Source organism: Chiloscyllium punctatum, chromosome 48 (assembly GCF_047496795.1).
Source record: "Chiloscyllium punctatum isolate Juve2018m chromosome 48, sChiPun1.3, whole genome shotgun sequence".
Lineage (NCBI taxonomy): Eukaryota > Metazoa > Chordata > Chondrichthyes > Orectolobiformes > Hemiscylliidae > Chiloscyllium > Chiloscyllium punctatum.
In genome coordinates, this window is record NC_092786.1 from 54,985,378 (window position 1) to 55,005,124 (window position 19,747).

The following is a 19,747-nucleotide window of genomic DNA, read 5'->3' on the forward strand; positions in this document are numbered from 1 at the left end:
AGGTGCTGAATATTGAACGGTATAGTTCTAAAGGTATTGGTTTCCTTCCAAGTACATTGGTCATGGAGTTATTCTTGGAACATGAGCTCAGGCAATGAGTGGTGGCAGGTCATTCAACCAAGGAGGGATTATTAATCACAAAATATAGTCTTAAACACTATCTTTACCAAATATTTCATGAGATGGTTTCCTATGCTTCTCTTGAATATCATGAATCTTTGCTGCTCTGTTTTGGACAAAAGGTGGATCAACAGTCAGCTCAGATGCTGGAGGAATTAAACCTCGTTCAATCAAACTCAGAATACCTATGGAAGAAGCAAAAATATCATCAGCAGTAACTGTGAGTAACGTAAAATAATTATTTCATGAAGCACAGGTTATGACCCCTTTAGAAAGGAGGGTTAAGCTTCAGACAATGTCGCAGTGTGTGCAGATCTGCTTCAACTTGTTTTGAGGCTTCTAGCAGAACATAGAGAAGTTCTGTTCAAAACAGTATCCCACACCATTAAAACCACACATTTCACACAGAAAACCTCATCAAGTTTGTGTAGTTAAGAGTAACATAATGGGAAAAGTCCTAAAATTGGTTGATGCCTAACTTTATTGCACATAACATTATGTGATGTAGTCTAGTATTACCGACCTTTTCTTGCATCTTTTTCAGATACAAATGGAGGAAGGAGTGATGGATTTTCACGGTGGGAAACAGGCAAAATGGCAAGTGTACCCACTGTAGAACCTTTAATAAGTTTTTGAGGAGGTATCTGTTGGAGAGAAACGCTATGAATTAATGTTATTTTCATTTTGAGAGGTTATGGTTATAAACTTCTTGTTGTGAATTTCATGCACATTCACTTGCAGCGAACATCAGTATGGCCCACCAGGTGACCAAACCTCCATGGTTCATTGCTGACACCTGAACTTAAACTGTGCTGGTATTCATTTATAATAAATTACTGCTAACTATAACTTCTTTTCTGGTCCCCAGATATATAAAATATTTTATATATCATCTCCCTTGTTCTTCTCAATATTACTTTCATTTGATGTAAAGGTGAAATAGATGAAGAGAAATGTTGAGGCACTTTTCCCTTTTAGCCCTTTCACATTAAGGGCTTCTGTTTAACTCTGGATCAGTCCAGTGCGATAACATCCATTGTCTTCTAAGAATATTTAGGGGTCTTATATTCCATTAAGTTTGGTGAATGATAATTCTGTCCTCCAAAGATGGTCCACTTTTCAACAGTGCTCCAGTGGAGATACATATCTACTCTTGACCTATTCAACTAAGAAGAGATTTTGAGAGACCCAGAATTCAGTGGGTAAGCTTAGCTTCTATTTGCTATTAAGCAAACAAGGAAATCTATATGGAAACAATTATCTCAGTAGAAAGTGGAATGGCCCAAAATATTAACTTTTGGTCCTATCTAGTTTTACTTTTTTTCCTTTATCATCCTGTTTATTTAGTAAATGCTGATTCAAATTATTCGAGACAAAGTCAAACATTCTCTGCAATTACTATTTGTATTAAAGTAGAAAGTAGCTGAAGAATTCTGTGCATGTAAAGTGGAAGAGGATGACAGTTCATAGGAAAAATATGTATCTAATTAAACTCTTTCTCGATATAGGCAGCACTCTATCCACTCTTTCAAGGACTTTCATCACTGGAAGTATTAAATATTTTAATATTAGTGAATAGTACATTTTCAGAAACATTATTCAGTATCTCATTTAAAAGGTGTATTACATTGAAGTACAGTGACTCGTAATATGTAGGAAAAATTAGCAATCACAGCAATTCTTTAAGAGGCATGACTGTTGCACATTTTTGCCGTGATTTTCTCAGGGACTGTTAAAAATTAAATGCTCATTGAGACATAATAATGCTTCAAAATAGAGGACAGTTTTGTGACATCAATAATGTAGGTCACAAATAAGGATATAACAATCTAAATGAAGAGTTACCATTTCAATATTAATTTATAAGAAATGTGGTTGTTTTGATGATGTAACAAAAATGCCTGCAAAGTAGTCTTGAGGTAGAACTTTATACAAATTTCATGCATTGCATGAGAATAAAAAATAGCAGAAGTAGCAGAAAGTGAAAAAAGAGAAAAAAAATTGAGGTAAAAGATATGTGCTGGCTGATAGCATTGAAAATGTCAATTCCAGGCAGAAGTCCAGCTTCTACCAGTCAGAAAGTATGGACCCATCTTATTGTAATTCATGGCTGGACCTCTATCTTGCCCACAGACAGCTGTAAACCAGCAGCCCATAGCATCCCAATCAGGCACCATGTTACCAAAGAATGCTGAAACACACTGGAACACCATTACTGCATCCATGCAGCACGTTTCTATTGCACCCTGCGTAGCTGAATGACAGACTTGTCTTGTATTCCAGATGACAAGCGCTGGATAAAAACTTAAACAAATGGTGACCTTTAGAAAGATTAATTTGTTTACCAACAAATGTTCTTCTGTCATAAGAGATGGGGGTGACCTTCACTTCCCAAATGCTGGGTTGAAAGTATACTGATTGTAGTCATCTGTTCCTTAGCTCTGCTTTGGCAATTATCTCTGATTTTTGTCACGGTGACATTGTATTAATTTGTATATTTCTTGTAAAGATTTTATTAACGTAACAGGCAATTTTTGAATTACTGCAGTGTAACCAGAATCTACTGAATTAGACACATGCCAGATCACATGCAAGGAGAACAATCTATAAGTATTGACTACAAGTTTTATTATAAAAAATGAGGAATAAAAACAAATGGCGCCAAGGTACAATTATGCACAATGGATACTGTTAAATACCATGACAGCAATCCTATGTCATTTGGATATGTACTGATAACTGTGCTCAAATGCAGATTTTATATTTAAAAAAAGCAGCTTTTATCTCTACATTTTAAAAGCACAGTAATGGTTTTTGACTCCAAGTACTTCAATTTACCTTGTAAGTGTATTCAAGGGAATTAGTATCAAATTATTGAATAATGTGCATTATATTTCACAATTCTCAAAGAGATATATTTCCTCAGCAAAGGCTTTGCAAGAAAGATGAACCACCATGACTAAAGAAGTTAAGGATGGTATCAAGATACACAGTTAGAAATCACACAACACCAGGTTATAGTCCAACAGGTTTAATTGGAAGCAGTAGTTTTCAGAGCGTGCTCCGAAAGCTAGTGCTTCCAATTAAACCTGTGGGACTATAACCCGGTGTTATGTGATTTTTGCACACCCCAATCCAACAACAGCATCTCCAAATCATCAAAATACACCATTGTGAAGATTAGTGGTAGACCTGAAAAACATAAGAACAGGAAGCAAGAATATAAGTAGTTGTCCTTGACCCTACTCCATCATCCAATACAATCATAGCTAATCTTGTGCCCCAAATTCAATTTCCTACCTCTGTCCATATCATCATGATTCCAAAAACCCAACAATCTGTGTATCTCAGCCTTCAACATATTCAATGATGGAGCATCCACTACCTTCTTGGATAGAGGATTATAAAGATTCATAATCCTTTCAATGAAGACTGGGAAAGAGGAAGTGATGACTAAAAACATGGAAGAAAATAGTTTATGTGAATACATTAGCAAGAAATATCAAAACAGACAGCAAGAGCTTCTACATGTACATATATAAAAAAAGAGTAGTTAAATCAAATGTTAGTCCTCCAAGAATGAGACTGAGGAATTAACAATGGGAAACAAAGAAGTGTTAGTGACTTTAAACAATGATTTTGTGTCTGTCTTTGTGGTACAAAACACTAAAAGCAATCCTTTAATAATAGATGATCAGGAAGCATCAGAGAGGAAGAATTTAAAACAATCCTCAACACTGGATCAAATGTATTAGGCACACTAACTTGACTAAAAACTGACAAGTCCCTTGGACCTGATTGCATGTATTTAAATAACTTAAAATAAATTGCTACAATGACAGTGGACTGGTTGTAAAATTCCCTCGACCCTGTAAATATCCCAGCGAATTGGAAAACTGTAAATGCAATGTTCTATTTACAGAAGGGAGATAGAAAACAGAAACCATAGGCCAGTTGCCTAAGTTTGGGTGGCATGGTGGCTCAGTGGTTAGAACTGCCTCCTCACAGCGCCAGGAACCTGGCCTCTGGCCACGGGACTGTTTGTGTGCAGTTTGCACATTCTCCCCGCGTCTGCTTGGGTTTCCTCCAGGTGCTCTGGTTTCCTCCCATATACCAAAAGATGTGCAGGTCAGATAAATTGGCCATGCTAAATTGCCCACAGTGTTAGGTGCATTAGTTAGAGGTAAATGTAGGGAAATGAGTCTAGTGGTTTACTCTTCAGACGGTCGATGTAGACTTGTTGGGCTGAAGGGCCTATATCCATGCTGTAGGGAATCTAATCTGTAGGGAATCTAATCTAATCATGTGTCATAAGTGAATTGTTGGAATCCATTGTTGAGTAGTAATAGCTGGATATTTAGAAACTCATAATACAATCAAGCAAAGACCTGGTTTCATTGAAAGGTAAATTTTTTTTGCCAAAGTTATTAGAGTTTTTTTGAAGACATATATGCAAGGATGAACCAGTAGGTGTAGGGAATATGGATTTCCAAAAGGCTTTCAGGAAGATGTCACGTAAAAGCAAACCTAAAGATGGGTGTCTCTTGTACAAAAGCACTTAATACCTGCTTGAGGGCATCAGGAAGCAGGGAGCCCCGATCCCAAACAGCCCTGCTTCTGCCGATTCTCAACTTCTGGACAGCAAGCCCCTCCCTGTCACCTTCAACCAGCTGTTAGTTACCTTATTTCATGGATCGCATGATGATCGCATGACACGGACACAGGTACACACAGACGCGCACACAGACACCCACACACACACACCCTTATAGACACACACACTCCCACACATGCACCCCCCCACAGACTTAAGACACTCTGCACTCACTATACACACACACACAAACACACCCCACCCCAGACAGACAGACAGACAGACAGACAGACAGACACACACACACACACAAAGACCCACATGCATACATATATTTTGTGTGGTGAATTTGTACTTGCAGAGTTACATTGCACTTTGCTCAAAAACTGCATGCATTTATGTAAAACTCTGTTATCTCACTTTTTAGATTAGAATCAACCTAAACATCAGGTCATAGACAGAGAACACAGGAGGCTAACACCTTCAACATATTGCCTAGCTATCACCATTGTTAACAGCTAACCCGAGAATGCAACTTTAAAAAAAAGTGTTTTGTGATTTACACATGAATGAAGTGAAACTATCACTGTATTCTAACAGATGAAAGGCTTAACAGACAATCAATTTTTCAATGTATAATTTCAGTTACATCACACTGCAAATTCTTGCTATAAATTCTGTGTTACGATAGAGCCTTCCACAATCACCTGATGAAGGAGTGTCGCTCCGAAAGCTAGTGTGCTTCCAATTAAACCTGTTGGACTATAACCTGGTGTTGTGTGATTTTTAACTTTGTACACCCTAGTCCAACACCGGCATCTCCAAATCATGACTACTATCGACACCACTAACTGCCGGCTTAAAGTGGAGCGGATCTCCAAGAAGATCGCACATATCGACACCAACATCAAATTTCTACAGGCATGCAGGCAAGCAGGAAAGATCCCGAAAGGATTACGGATCACGAACCCACTTAGGTTGACCTACAACACAGACTACGCAGAGAGACTTTGCCACTGCACCTCTCATAAACTTCTCAATCATCTTGTGCACCAACTCTACAGCAGGCGCCACAACCTTGAAATTCAGATGGAGTCCACACTCACAGTCTGCACACAGGATACAGCAGTACAATTACGTGACATTGCCAAACAGACAAGGCGACAAAACTACACCACATACATGCACGCCAAGAACAAAAAACTAGAGAAGCTTGGCATTCTTACCAGTAATAGCAAAGCCCGCCCTGGAACCACGGTAGACAACATTATCACAGCGGGGAAGTCTATTGTCAACTTATTGGACCACACCCTTCAACCGGAAGAGATTGAAGTCCTGAGTAGGGGTCTCAACTTCTGCCCCACCACCAAAATGGACCCATTGGTTCTGGCAGCAGACACAGAGGAGTTCATCAGACGAATGAGACTCCGGGAATTCTTTCAAGGTGCTGGCAGTGATCTCACTGAGCCCACTGATGAACTGGAACAGTCATCACAGGGATCTGTAGAGGAGCGACCGAAGAAGGTGTCAACATGGACCCCACCGGAGGGCAGCTGCCCTGGGCTTGACATGTATGCTCAAACTGTCAGGAAATATATAAATGCCAGATTCATCAGCCGTATCCACAAGGTAGAGCAAAACATCACTTGTTCACAACGCAATGCCATCCAGGCTCTCAAAACCAATGACAACATTGCCATCAAACCAGCAGATAAAGGAGGAGCCGTTGTCATTCAGAATAGAACAGATGACTGCAAGGAAGTGTACCAACAACTGAACAACCAGGAACACTACAGGCAACTACCAGCTGATCCGACCAAAGAACACACCCGAGAATTAAATACACTGATCAGAACTTTGGATCCAGTCCTTCAGAGCTCCCTACATGCCCTCATCCCACGTACTTCTCGTGTAGGTGACTTCTACTGCCTTCCAAAGGTACACAAAGCCAACACACCGGGACGTCCCATCATGTCGGGCAATGGGACCCTATGTGAGAATCTCTCTGGCTATGCGGAAGGCATATTGTACAGGGGATCTCCAGCTTCTGTCGCAACATTACGGATTTCTTACAGAAACTCTGCACCCACGGACCAGTCGAACCGGGAACATTCCTCGTCACAATGGACGTTTCCGCACTCTACACCAGCATCCCCCACAAGGATGGCATCGCAGCAACAGCCTCAGTACTCAACACCAACAACTGCCAGTCTCCAAACACCATCCTACAACTCATCCGCTTTATCCTCGATCATAATGTCTTCACCTTTGACAACCAATTCTTCATCCAGACACGTGGAACAGCAATGGGGACCAAATTTGCACCCCAATATGCCAACATTTTTATGCACAGGTTTGAACAAGATTTCTTCTCTATGCAGGATCTCTAACCAACATTGTACCCCGGGTACATTGATGACATTTTCTTCCTCTGGACCCATGGCGAGGAGTCACTGATAAAACTACACAGTGACATCAACAAGTTTCATCCCACCATAAAACTCGCCATGGACCACTCTCGACTGTCTGTCTCATTCTTGGACACGTGCGTCTCCATCAAGGACGGACACCTCAGCACGACACTCTACCGCAAACCCATAGACAACCTCACAATGCTACACTTCTCCAGCTTCCACCCAAAACATATTAAAACAGCCATTCCCTATGGACAAGCCCTACGCATACACCGGATCTGCTCAGATGAGGAGGAACGTGACGGACACCTGGAAGTACTCAAGGATGCCCTCACAAGAACGGGGTACGATGCTCAACTCATCAACCACCAGTTCCGACATGCCACAGCAAGGAACCGTAATGACCTCCTCAGGAGACAGACACGTGCTGCAACTGACAGGGTATCTTTCATTGTTCAGTACTTTCCAGGGGCTGAAAAATTACACCATGTTCTCCGTGACCTGCAACACATTATCAATGAGGATGAGCACCTCACCAAGACCTTCCCCACACCTCCACTACTTGCCTTTAAACAACCGCTTAATCTCAAACAGATCATTGTTCGTAGCAAACAGCCCAGCTCTCAGGACAACTCCATACAACCCTGTCACGGTGGACGCTGCAAGACGTGTCAGATTGTGGACATAGATACCACTATTACGCGTGGGAACACCTCCCACCTTGTACATGGCAGGTACTCAAGTGACTCAGCCAACGTTGTCTATCTTATACGTTGCAGGCAAGGATGCCCGGAGGCATGGTACATTGGGGAACCGAGCAAAGGCTACGACAACGGATGAATGGGCACAGCACAACAATCAACAGACATGAGGGTTCCCTCCCAGTTGGGGAACACTTCAGTGGTCCAGGACATTCAGCCTCGGACCTTCGGGTGACCATCCTCCAAGGTGGACTTCGGGACAGGCAGCAGAGCAAAGTGGCCGATCAGAGGCTGATAGTAAGTTTGGTACCCATAGGGAGGGCCTCAACCGAGACCTTGGGTTCATGTCACATTACAGGTGATCATCATTGCACTACACACACACACACACACACACACACACACACACACACACACACACACACACACACACACACACACACACACACACACACACACACACACCCCCTCACAGACTTAAGACACTCTGCACTCACTATATATATACACAAACACACACACTTTCTCACACTCACAACCCCCACCCCAGACAGACAGACACACACACACAGACAAAGACCCACATGCACACATATATTTTGTGTGGTGAATTTGTACTTGCAGAGTTACATTGCACTTTGCTCAAAAACTGCATGCATTTATGTAAAACTCTGTTATCTCACTTTTTAGATTAGAATCAACCTAAACATCAGGTCATAGACAGAGAACACAGGGAGCTAACACCTTCAACATATTGTCTAGCTATCACCATTGTTAACAGCTAACCCGAGAATGCAATTTTTAAAAAAAGGGTTTTGTGATTTACACATGAAAGAAGTGAAACTATCACTGTATTCTAACAGATGAAAGACTTAACAGACAATCAATTTTTCAATGTATAATTTCAGTTACATCACACTGCAAATTCTTGCTATAAATTCTGTGTTACGATCGAGCGCTCCACAATGACCTGATGAAGGAGCGTCGCTCCAAAAGCTAGTGTGCTTCCGATTAAACCTGTTGGACTATAACCTGATGTTGTGTGATTTTAACTTTGATCTCATGAAGGTTTCTATTCCCAGTGGTGGGTAGCAGCAATGGAAAGATGGTAGCCTCTACAGATTGGTAGATGGGGTAGGTATTGCAAGTAAATGTCCCTGTTGAAGCCAGGAGCACTAGTGGCAGCATTGCACTGTCTATTAGGGAGTGATTCCCTTGGGACTCCTAGAGATTGGGTTGGTGGAGGCGCTGCCAGTTCTGATAGCAAAGATATGGTACCCCTGCCACCCTCATTAAGTTCTACCTAAAGAATCTTCAAAGGGTTGTAGGTTGCAAATGGGTAAAAAATTAATTGATCGAGCATCATGTGGAAAACAGTAAGATTGTCCATTTAATTTTTAGGAAGAATAGAAAGACAAAATATGATTTAAAAGGACAACGACTAAACAGTCCTTTGGTACGCAGGGACCTGTATGTCCTTGTATAAGAATTGCAAAGTTAGCATGCAGGTACAGAAGGGAGTTAGGAATGGAAATGAAATTGTGGTCTTTAATTGTGGGATTGGAACATAAAGGTCCACACCTGGAGTATTGCATACAGTTTGGGCCTCTTTATTCAAGGAAGGACATACTTGCATTCGACAATTCAGTAAAGGTTAATTATTAGGTTAAGCACATTGTGAGGAAAGGTTAATCAAACTGAAGTTTAAAAAAAAGAGGTGATATTCTCAAAACGTCAAATTCCAAGGGTAGATGCTGTGAGTTGTGAGGCATCCAGAACTAGGCAGCATATGAAGAGTCACCCATTAGGACAGAGTTGAAGGGAATTTCTTCTCTTAGAGGTGATGAATGACAGAAAACTGAGTCATTGAATATATTCAAAGCAAAGATACATATTTGAACCATTGGTTCAACAGGTAGGAATATGAAACTGGAATGGACATTTGCTCATACATTACTTATTGAATGGTAGAAGAAGCATGAAGACATGACCTAATCCTACTTTTTATTATTTATGTTCTTATGGTTATAGACATGTCACTGTCAATGAAGTGTAAAAACTCACAGAAGTGCAACAATTCAGACTTCCAATGTTGACTAAGGCATGTGGTGAAAAATATATGGTTCTTAAATGATCAGTGTGTGATAATCCGCTTTTTTAATTGCCTAAATTGTTCTGGTAGCTTGTCTATTTCTTGGAATACAAAACCATCCATTTCAGGGGAGCAATGTTTGTTACAACATCAAATGAGTGGATAGGATATAAACAAAACACAAGCCAAATAGCACAAAAGACAACAACATCAAGAGAAAAACCATTCACAATCTCACTTTTGTTAAGTTTGTTCCACAAAAGTGTTTTTTTTTAAACTGCACATTAGTGCCTGCTCCCAACCAGTCTCTGAGTGCTGCTTTACAATAATCTTCTTCCTAATGTTATGGTTATATTATGCTTGTTTTGTGCACAGCACCACTAGCCAAGCTGTGTGTTATATTATGCATTGGGGAATATTTCCTTCTTTTCTTCAAAAAGTGAATAATCATAATTTTCATGGTGTTTAATAATCAAAATTGTGCATGCCACTGATTTTTACTGTGGCTGACTTTGTGCAACATGAATTTACTAATGGGAAAACAAGAAAAATTGCCAATTATGATACACCTCTAATAAATCCCATTTCATATTTCTCAAGCTACTGTTAAGCGATTTAACTAGTATAAAGATAAAAATGTAGTTAACTCAGCTGTGCATTAATAGCATTCATTTCAAAAAGAAAGCATTCACAAATGGTGACACAAAATGTTTGCAAAATCTAGCTAAATGACCTTAATGTATATTGAGGTCTTGTTGGTCTGTGTATTAGACAAATGAAGCCTGAGGAGCTAGTCCTACAAATATTGGCAAATTTTAACTGAGCTAACTGCTTGTCTACAGCTCCAAAGATTAGAGTGAGATCATGTTGAAGAAGAGCATTCCCATAGCTTAACATTGAGATGAAACACTGATATCAAAGTTATTTTGAATTTAAACCCTTTAGTGCTTAGACACAGATGTTAGAAGGGATGGGGAAGACACAAGCAATCTCCCTGAGGTAACAGTGGCTGAAGGACCTGAACTTAAGGGAATTTATATTTGCCAGGATTTGGTGTTGGAGAGACTGTTAGGTCTGAAGGTTGATAAGTCTCCGGGACCTGATGGCCTGCATCCCAGGGTACTGAAGGAGGTGACTCGGGAAATCGTGGATGCGCTGGTGATTATTTTCCAGAGTTCAATAGAATCGGGGTCGGTTCCTGAGGATTGGAGGGCGGCTAATGTTGTGCCACTTTTTAAGAAGGGTGGGCGGGAGAAAGCAGGAAATTATAGACCAGTTAGTCTGACCTCAGTGGTGGGAAAGATGCTGGAGTCTATTATAAAGGATGAAATTACGGCACATCTGGATAATAGTAACAGGATAGGACAGAGTCAGCATGGATTTATGAAGGGGAAATCATGCTTGACTAATCTTCTTGAATTTTTTGAGGATGTAACTCGGAAGATGGACGAGGGAGATCCAGTGGATGTAGTGTACCTGGACTTTCAGAAAGCTTTTGATAAAGTCCCACACAGGAGGTTAGTGAGTAAAATTAGGGCGCACGGTATTGGGGGCAAAGTACTAGATTGGATAGAGAATTAGTTGGCTAATAGGAAACAAAGGGTAGTGATTAACGGCTCCATTTCAGAATGGCAGGCAGTGACCAGTGGGGTACCGCAGGGATCCGTGCTGGGACCGCAGCTTTTTACAATATATGTAAATGATATAGAAGATGGTATCAGCAATAACATTAGCAAATTTGCTGATGATACAAAGCTGGGTGGTAGGGTGAAATGTGATGAGGATGTTAGGAGATTACAGGGTGACCTGGACAAGTTAGGTGAGTGGGCAGATGCATGGCAGATGCAGTTTAATGTGGATAAATGTCTGGTTATCCACTTTGGTGGCAAGAACAGGAAGGCAGATTACTACCTCAATGGTATCAAATTAGGTAAAGGGGCTGTTCAGAGAGATCTGGGTGTTCTTGTCCACCAGTCAATGAAGGCAAGCATGCAGGTACAGCAGGTCGTGAAGAAGGCTAATAGCATGCTGGCCTTCATAACAAGAGGAATTGAGTATAGAAGCAAAGAGGTGCTTCTGCAGCTGTACAGGGCCCTGGTGAGACCACACCTGGAGTACTGTGTACAGTTCTGGTCTCCAAATTTGAGGAAAGACATTCTGGCTATTGAGGCAGTGCAGCGTAGGTTCACGAGGTCAATTCCTGGAATGGCAGGATTGCCTTACACGGAAAGACTGAAGCGACTGGGCTTGTATACCCTTGAGTTTAGAAGACTGAGAGGGGATCTGATTGAAACGTATAGGATTATGAAAGGATTGGACACTCTGGCAGGAGGAAACATATTTCCGCTGATGGGGGAGTGCCGAACCAGAGGACACAACTTAAAAATACGGGGTAGACCATTTAGGACAGAGATGAGGAGAAACTACTTCACCCAGAGAGTGGTGGCTGTGTGGAATGCTCTGCCCCAGAGGGCAGTGGAGGCCCAGTCTCTGGATTCATTTAAGAAAGAATTGGATAGAGCTCTTAAAGATAGTGGAGTCAAGGGTTATGGAGATAAGGCTGGAACAGGACACTGATTGGGAAAGATCAGCCATGATCATATTGAATGGTGGTGCAGGCTCGAAGGGCTGAATGGCCTACTCCTGCATCTATTGTCTATTGTCTATTGTCTATTTAGTCAGGCTAAAAAAAGTTGCAAATTTGGATATTTTTAGTTTGCAGAAAGGGTCGGTACTTACAAACAAAACAAAAACACACTTAGGAAAATGCTCAGAAAAATCTACAAAGAACTAGAAAAACAATTAGGCAAATGAAAATTACATTTTACCTCACGCAAAATCAAATACATCACACTTCAACTAATTTGAGTAAATTGCTGAAAGAAGATAGATATTTTGTTGATGGTTTTCATCTTCCACTCATCAAAACATTGGCAAGGACACCAATTTAAAAGGAAAGCCAATATTTCTACTGCATGACAGCAGACTGCGATTGATTGAAAAATAGATTCTCATCGGTAGACGTATTATCATTGAGAATGCACTCATAAAGCTAATTAACAGCTAATTGCCAGGCTTTGTTTAAATTTTAGACCGTAAAATCGATCAGTCCAATGCTCTGAGAAATGAACCACTGAATGCAAGTTACTATTTTGTTGAGTTGAAACAGGTGGAGCATATTTACAAGTTCTTTCTGTGTATTAATGTGTATAGCTTCCAATGTACAAAAGTGTGCCATACTGAAAATCCAACTAATATACTTAAATTGATTGTCAGTTTAATTCTTCACACACTGAGGGTTAGCTAGCAAATGTTGCTCAATTTTCGAATCACATCTAATGTTGGATACTTGATGTCAGCTTTGCTAGCATGAGCTGGTTGGATATTTTTAGTTCCTTGCTGGTTATGAACAGCCAAAGGAATATGCTGCTTGATAAAATCTGCAAGTCCTTGGGATTTTCAGCCTATACACCTGGCATCACACTGGCACTGAAACTCATATAGCACACTACTCCTTTGTATGATAGGCAGAATGTCTCTTTGGCTTGATGATAACATCCTGTTCATGGCTAACATTACTCATGTTGCTACTGCATAGCAGTAGTTAGCTTAACCTGCTAGCAAGAAATAATCTGATCAAAGATAGTCATTATCCAAAACGATGGTCTTGATGTACTCTATTTCAGTATCAGGGTTGCATGGTGAAAAATACCTCAGGTTCTGTATATATGCCAAAACATATGGGACTGCCATGGGATTCCTACTAGGCCAAAGTCTTGCAAATATATCTGGTGAATGCCATGAGGAATGTTTTTCCCAGGTGCATTTTTTGACGTACAGATAATACATTTACCATATTGGAATGTGCAGTTGCCTATTAGAAACTCCTTATGTACCTTAATTGGCTCCATCCTGCACTCAAATTCACATTTGAAATGGAACATTCAAATAAGTTCCACTTTCTTAAGTTCTCGGAAATGGGGATCTCTACCACCATCTACCTAAAACATACCATCATTGGCTAATAGATGTTGGGGTACATGCAGAGTTCTATGTACAATAAGACTGACCTCATTGGTTACTTCTAAAAAATGTCAGAGCTATTTGTTCATCATGCAAATGTTGTGCTGAAATATGCTGTTTCAAAGTAATTCTGATGGATATTGACTATCCTGATCAGATCATGTTTTGCACTATATCATGCAAACTCATGAAATACAGCCACCCACCATCCTGACTCTAGCTGTTGTGAACTTTGAAAGAACTCGATATGCATAATATATGATAGTGTTTAATTTCATGGGATAAGCACAATTGGAATACAGACTGAACATAGGCACTACAAGTACTTAAGTCAATGAAACGATTCAGTATCAACGATGTCCAATCCTTTAGAAAGATCTGTGATTTGGCAAAACTCCAATTGCTTCTGCCAATGCTATGGTCATTGCTGCTGACGTGTATTCTCATTATTGGCAAAGCGACCCATCAGTTAGCTTTTAAATGTAGCTTCAACAATGTACCAACTAACTTCTGAACTGTCTCCAGGTGATAACTGTGTGATTTCGAGTGCAGTAGTAAATTTGGATTTAATAATATCTTTGGATGATGGTTTTAAATGGCCACTGTTAAATTAGTCAGTCATTGTATACTATGTGCAGAAAATGAGCTGGCCCAGTCATACAAATTATGTGCTGACAAGAGCAGGTCAGGGGCTAGGAATGCTGCAGTGAATAACTCAACTCCTGACACCCAAAGCTTATCCACCATCTACCAGGTAAAACCCAGAAGTGTGATGGAATAGTCCTGATTTGACTCGAAGAATGCAATTCCAAACAACCATCTAAGTTTGACACCATCTAAGACAATGCAGCTTGCTTGATTGGCACCTCATCTACAAACATTCATTGTGTCCACCACTAACGCTCAGTAGCAGCACAGTGTATCATCAATTACAGAAAAAGCTCCTCAAACAGCACTTTCCAAACTGGTGACCACCACCAGAAAGTCAAAGACAGCAAATAGATGGTAACACCAGTGCCTGTAAATTCCCCTCCAAGCTACTTACTAACCTGACTTCGAAATGTGTCACAATTTCTTCAATGTTGCTGGGTTAAAATCCTAGAACTCCTTCCTAGCATTCCTAACTGGCATACATCAAATGACTGCAGGAGTTCAAGAAAACAGCCCACCATTACTTTCTTATTAGGAATGGGTAATAAATGCTGGCCCATCCAGTGACACCAACATCCCATGAATGAATAAATTAACTTCAAGGTACAGGAATATCAATTTTTTTAACAGAAGGGGAATTTGGATAGGTGTCAAAAACTATATCAACCCATCTTATGCCATCTTCTAAAGTTTTAATTATCTATTTTCGCTTGTATTCGCCTTGTAGTCTCTGTAAGTCATCAATTGATATACCCAACATCACAGCAAACCTGAATAACCCAAACTTCAGCATGCAAGGTCCTCTGGGAGCACCACGGAACTGTGTCTGATGTGAGAGGTTCTGTCTGTAGGGTCGCTCATTTTTAAAACAATTTTAGTTCTCTGCCCCATACAAACCCATTCAGCCATCTACCCTCCATTGCGTAAAAATTAATAATGATGCTGTGAGGCTGCAAACTCCATTTCATTACACATCCTGCTTAGTATCTGCTGATGCTCCTATCCTGTCCATGCTTTGACTAACTACAAATTAAAAGCAGTGGTCCACACAAGTCAGTAGCAATCCCAAGCAAATCCTAAACATGACTAATAACTCTCAATTTCCATGGTAACTGAAAAGCTGATCAGAATTGGTATGTGGGATATTCTGAGTTCGCTTATGGGAGCAAAAAAAAATCATAAACTGGTTCTGCATCACTCACCTAAAAATGGCTGTATGTTCTGGTTGGGAGAAAAGGAATGTACATTCATATAATGAAGTAATTTTGGAAATTTGGTAGAGGTAGGTATTTTCTCTTTTCACCAAATGGCCTATTTTTCCATTGACGCAGTTCCCATTTAATAGACTTGTGTTAAATTTCTTTGATGTAGTTTTGGGATGAACAAACTTAAAAATCACATAACACGAGGTTATGGTCCTACAGGTTTATTTGGAAGTTTGAGCTTTCGGAGCTCTGCTCCTTCGTCAGGTAGTGATCTCTGATCAATATTTATTTTTGATCAAAGTACAACCCAGATTAGTTTTCAGGCATACAATTACAATATTACCAGACAAAGCAATCAGAAAATTTCTTGCCTTTGACTCTTATTTTTATGTATAATTGTGTATTGATTAACAACTGAATATCTGAAGCTCAAAGTTTGTGATCTAATCTGAAAAAGATAGTTGGAATCCAAAGTAACTTAACTATGCAACATATATAGTATAGGATTTTGTTGAAAACACTTTGGATTTCCTGATTTTCTAATTACTGGAAGCTTCATTTTCTTTTCTTACAACACAATTTTTCATTTATTGAGTTGCATACACTCAGTTGCCAAAGTTGGCTTTTATTGCCAAGAATCTGTCAAGTTACAGCCTGAAAACAAGTGACTTTCATCTGTGTTGCAGGTGCTGTCATTAAACTAAAACTTCTCCATGGCTTTGCTGAAATCAAGCCCAAAATGACTCTCTCACATTTTTCTACATAAGAACAATTCATTCATTCCAAAAATAGTTCACTAAGTCCACATTTTAAAGATGTAATATGATATTGTGCTACGGAAATGGAAGTTTTGTTAACAATGTTTCAAAAGGATATGGACAAGTATTTATTCCCAATTCACTCACTCCACTAAACAAACCATATATAATTTGTGTATCCAGTGTTAATGTTTCTTCAAAGTTGCATTCTCAGAGCCCAAGCACAAACCAACCCACAATGCAAAAATGGTTGCAGAGGTTCAAATAATCAAGGTTTGGAACAGTAACAGAGACACTACCAATTTTTACCTTCTCACTTGCAAACATACCTTCTTGTACACAATAGGCTTATGAAATTAAAGCCTCACTTTACCAAACTCCTATTTATTTTGTGTTCTCCCTTACTTTGCATTACACAAGAATAACATTCAGTGTAGCACTATAATATTATCGATCAAAAAGGGAAAGAAAACACAGATTGTAACAGAGAATGCGCAGTGTGAGACATTGGCGAGGCATCTCTTCCTGTATCCTATTCAATTTTGTTTCAAAAGGAAACATACAAAGAGATCTCATAGTGCTGATGCACCAAGCAAATAGATCCAGCATGCTAGCTATCTCCTTTAAATATTTGGACTTCTACAAGTATACCTTCATTAAACCAAATAGACTTTAACCATAGCTGCTTGCTTTAAAAGTTTTTACCCCCATAATTAACCATAATCATAAAACAAAAGGATTTGCAGTGGAAATACAAAAAGTACATTTATACAGAACGAGAACATCAGTTATGGTTCAAGGAGACAGCCTTGATTAAAAAGGCAAAAAAAAGCCTGGTCTTTTTCTCAGAAACATCTCAGAATACTTCACAAGAATTACCTTGAAATTCAGTAATTATTATGTATTGTCTTCAATAAGGTTTCACTGACAGGACTCAGATGAATGATTAATTAAATTTAATTTTAGTGAAGTTCAAGCACTGGTTTTTTTGAGTAAAATTTAATGGGCTGAGGGAACATTGTTGACAGGACACTGGCAAATTCACTATTCTTCAATTAAAGCTAATGAATCTTTATCAACCACAAACTCGGACATTGCACCTTGAGATCTTATCCAACAAACTGCATGGTATAATGATGAAAACGGGAACACTGGATAATTTTTATTTGACTAATATGGGTTTCTGATGCTAATTCCATCATCAGAACTGAGATTGGTTAACTTACTACAGAATTGAGAAACTTCAATATAATGAATGGACATCAGCATCATTCTGAATGCTGATCCTACCCATCCAATCTAACAAAATATTACATTCTATACAAGAAAGAAGCTGCGGCCATTAGTTAGAACACTTTTTTTCTTTAGATACACCTCTTGTAGAATAGGTCAAATTTCAACCTATTACTTAATGTTCTTGGAAGTCAAGACAAAATAATACAACCTAAAAACAATGAATTAGCATGCTTTAATTACTGATAACTTTTCCATCATTGTCCAATAACACATGGAAAGGAATTACTGTACTTACATCAGGTATTTCATTCTTAATAAGAGGAAGCTGAATCCCATAGTTCTGGTGTAAAAGATTTCTGTTCTTTGGATTGGTGGGATCACGTAAAATCCTCATATCCACGGCATGCTTGTGCTATTGAAAGATTAAATTAGTTAATTTCTACAAATGTAGTTGAGCAAAAGTATTGCTTCCTTCTAAATAATCAAACAATTGTTAGATACAAAAGTTTAGATACGAATACAGATGGGTTTTCTTTCTTTTGGAAGCAACCACTTCGATCTCTTGTCCTACATCATTTTACTTTTCCATTTATATTCACAATATGTCATACAAACTGATATAAAATGGACAGGAAAAGGTCAGCTGCTCATCAAGCCTTTCTCCCTAAGGAAATAGTGCAAGTCCAACACACCAGTGACATTCCTCTCAGAACCCTAAAGTAATCAGAGATGCTTCAGCAAAGCATGGTGGCTGACAGACAAATTCCCCAATACTCCTCTGACCTGTTATGGACAGTGAAGTCAGCCATAGTTTAGAACTTGTGCAGAACCCTTTCAAACAACTGCAGTCAATCAGCATTCACTGCACAAGCTAGCAACTTTTATTATTAAATGCAGGTTGAAGACTCATTGTGAAAAGAAACATTTGACATTTATCCCAGTTCTACACTTATTTAATTTACATGCACACTTCTGTTCCTCCTAACCTTTCAAACCCCGACAGGAACTTGCAGACAAGGATAGGCCATTTGGGCACTCATCTAGATCACAACTAATCTGCAGCATAACTTCATCTATCCAAAATGATTTTGTAATCCTTAATACCTAGGAATAGCAACAATAAATCAATTGCAGTTCTGAAGGTTTCTTACACTTCTGAAAGTAGTCTATAGCCTATCCCAATGCCCATGGACAAAAACTAATCCTTCCATTACTTTAAAAATTCCTCAAAATCTAATTTTCCACCATGAAAAGGCCCAGCTCTCTTAGTCTTTCCCACATTACAATAGCAAACATGGGGAAATGGCACTGAGGTACATGATCAGACATGATCTAGAATGGCAGTTCAGGCTCAAAGGCCTGAATGACCTGCTTTTATGTTTCTAAAAATGCTTAGTGGTCTGTAAAGTGCATTGAGACTTCCAAAGGTCATAAAAGACATGTTGCTGCATATGCATTAATCTCCCTAGAATTGTTTGTTTTGCAATCAATTACCCAGCAATAGAAGCCAACAATCTATTTGCTGCTGCAATAGCCTTACAGCATTGGTCAAGATCCTTCAGTTCTTCATGCATACCTTAATCACTCAGTTTACTTAACAACCTTATGTTTGTAACTTGAGAACGTATGCATACCTAGTTTTGTACCAACCCTATGACAAGATTACATTTATCCAATACCATTCCATTCCCCAACCCCCGCCAATGTATTTAGATCTGTTGTAATCTACTTTTCTCATCTAAGGTCATAATATCTATGCATTTTACATCAACTGAAACTTTGTAGGCAATTTAGCCAATCAGATCATTGATTAAAATAGTAAGCAGCAGCAGTTCAAATGGAGAGCCTGCGGGACTCCACAATTAACTGTTCCCCAAGCAGAACTACTACTAATAATAACAACCTTTTATACACTAAGATGCCAACTCCTTAAGCAATCCCAAATCCATCTGC

General features: G+C 39.4%; 1 protein-coding gene across 1 annotated transcript in view; it reads right to left on the reverse strand.

Annotated features, from left to right (window-relative positions):
- iqch (IQ motif containing H) overlaps positions 1-19,747 on the reverse strand; it is a 178,285-nt gene that overhangs the window by 135,037 nt on the left and 23,501 nt on the right. The window contains exons 6-8 of the mRNA XM_072565275.1: positions 18,090-18,206; positions 644-764; positions 168-305 (exon numbers count right to left, since the gene is read on the reverse strand). Coding sequence (XP_072421376.1) covers positions 168-305; positions 644-764; positions 18,090-18,206 — 376 coding nt within the window. The remainder of the gene's footprint in view (positions 1-167; positions 306-643; positions 765-18,089; positions 18,207-19,747) is intronic.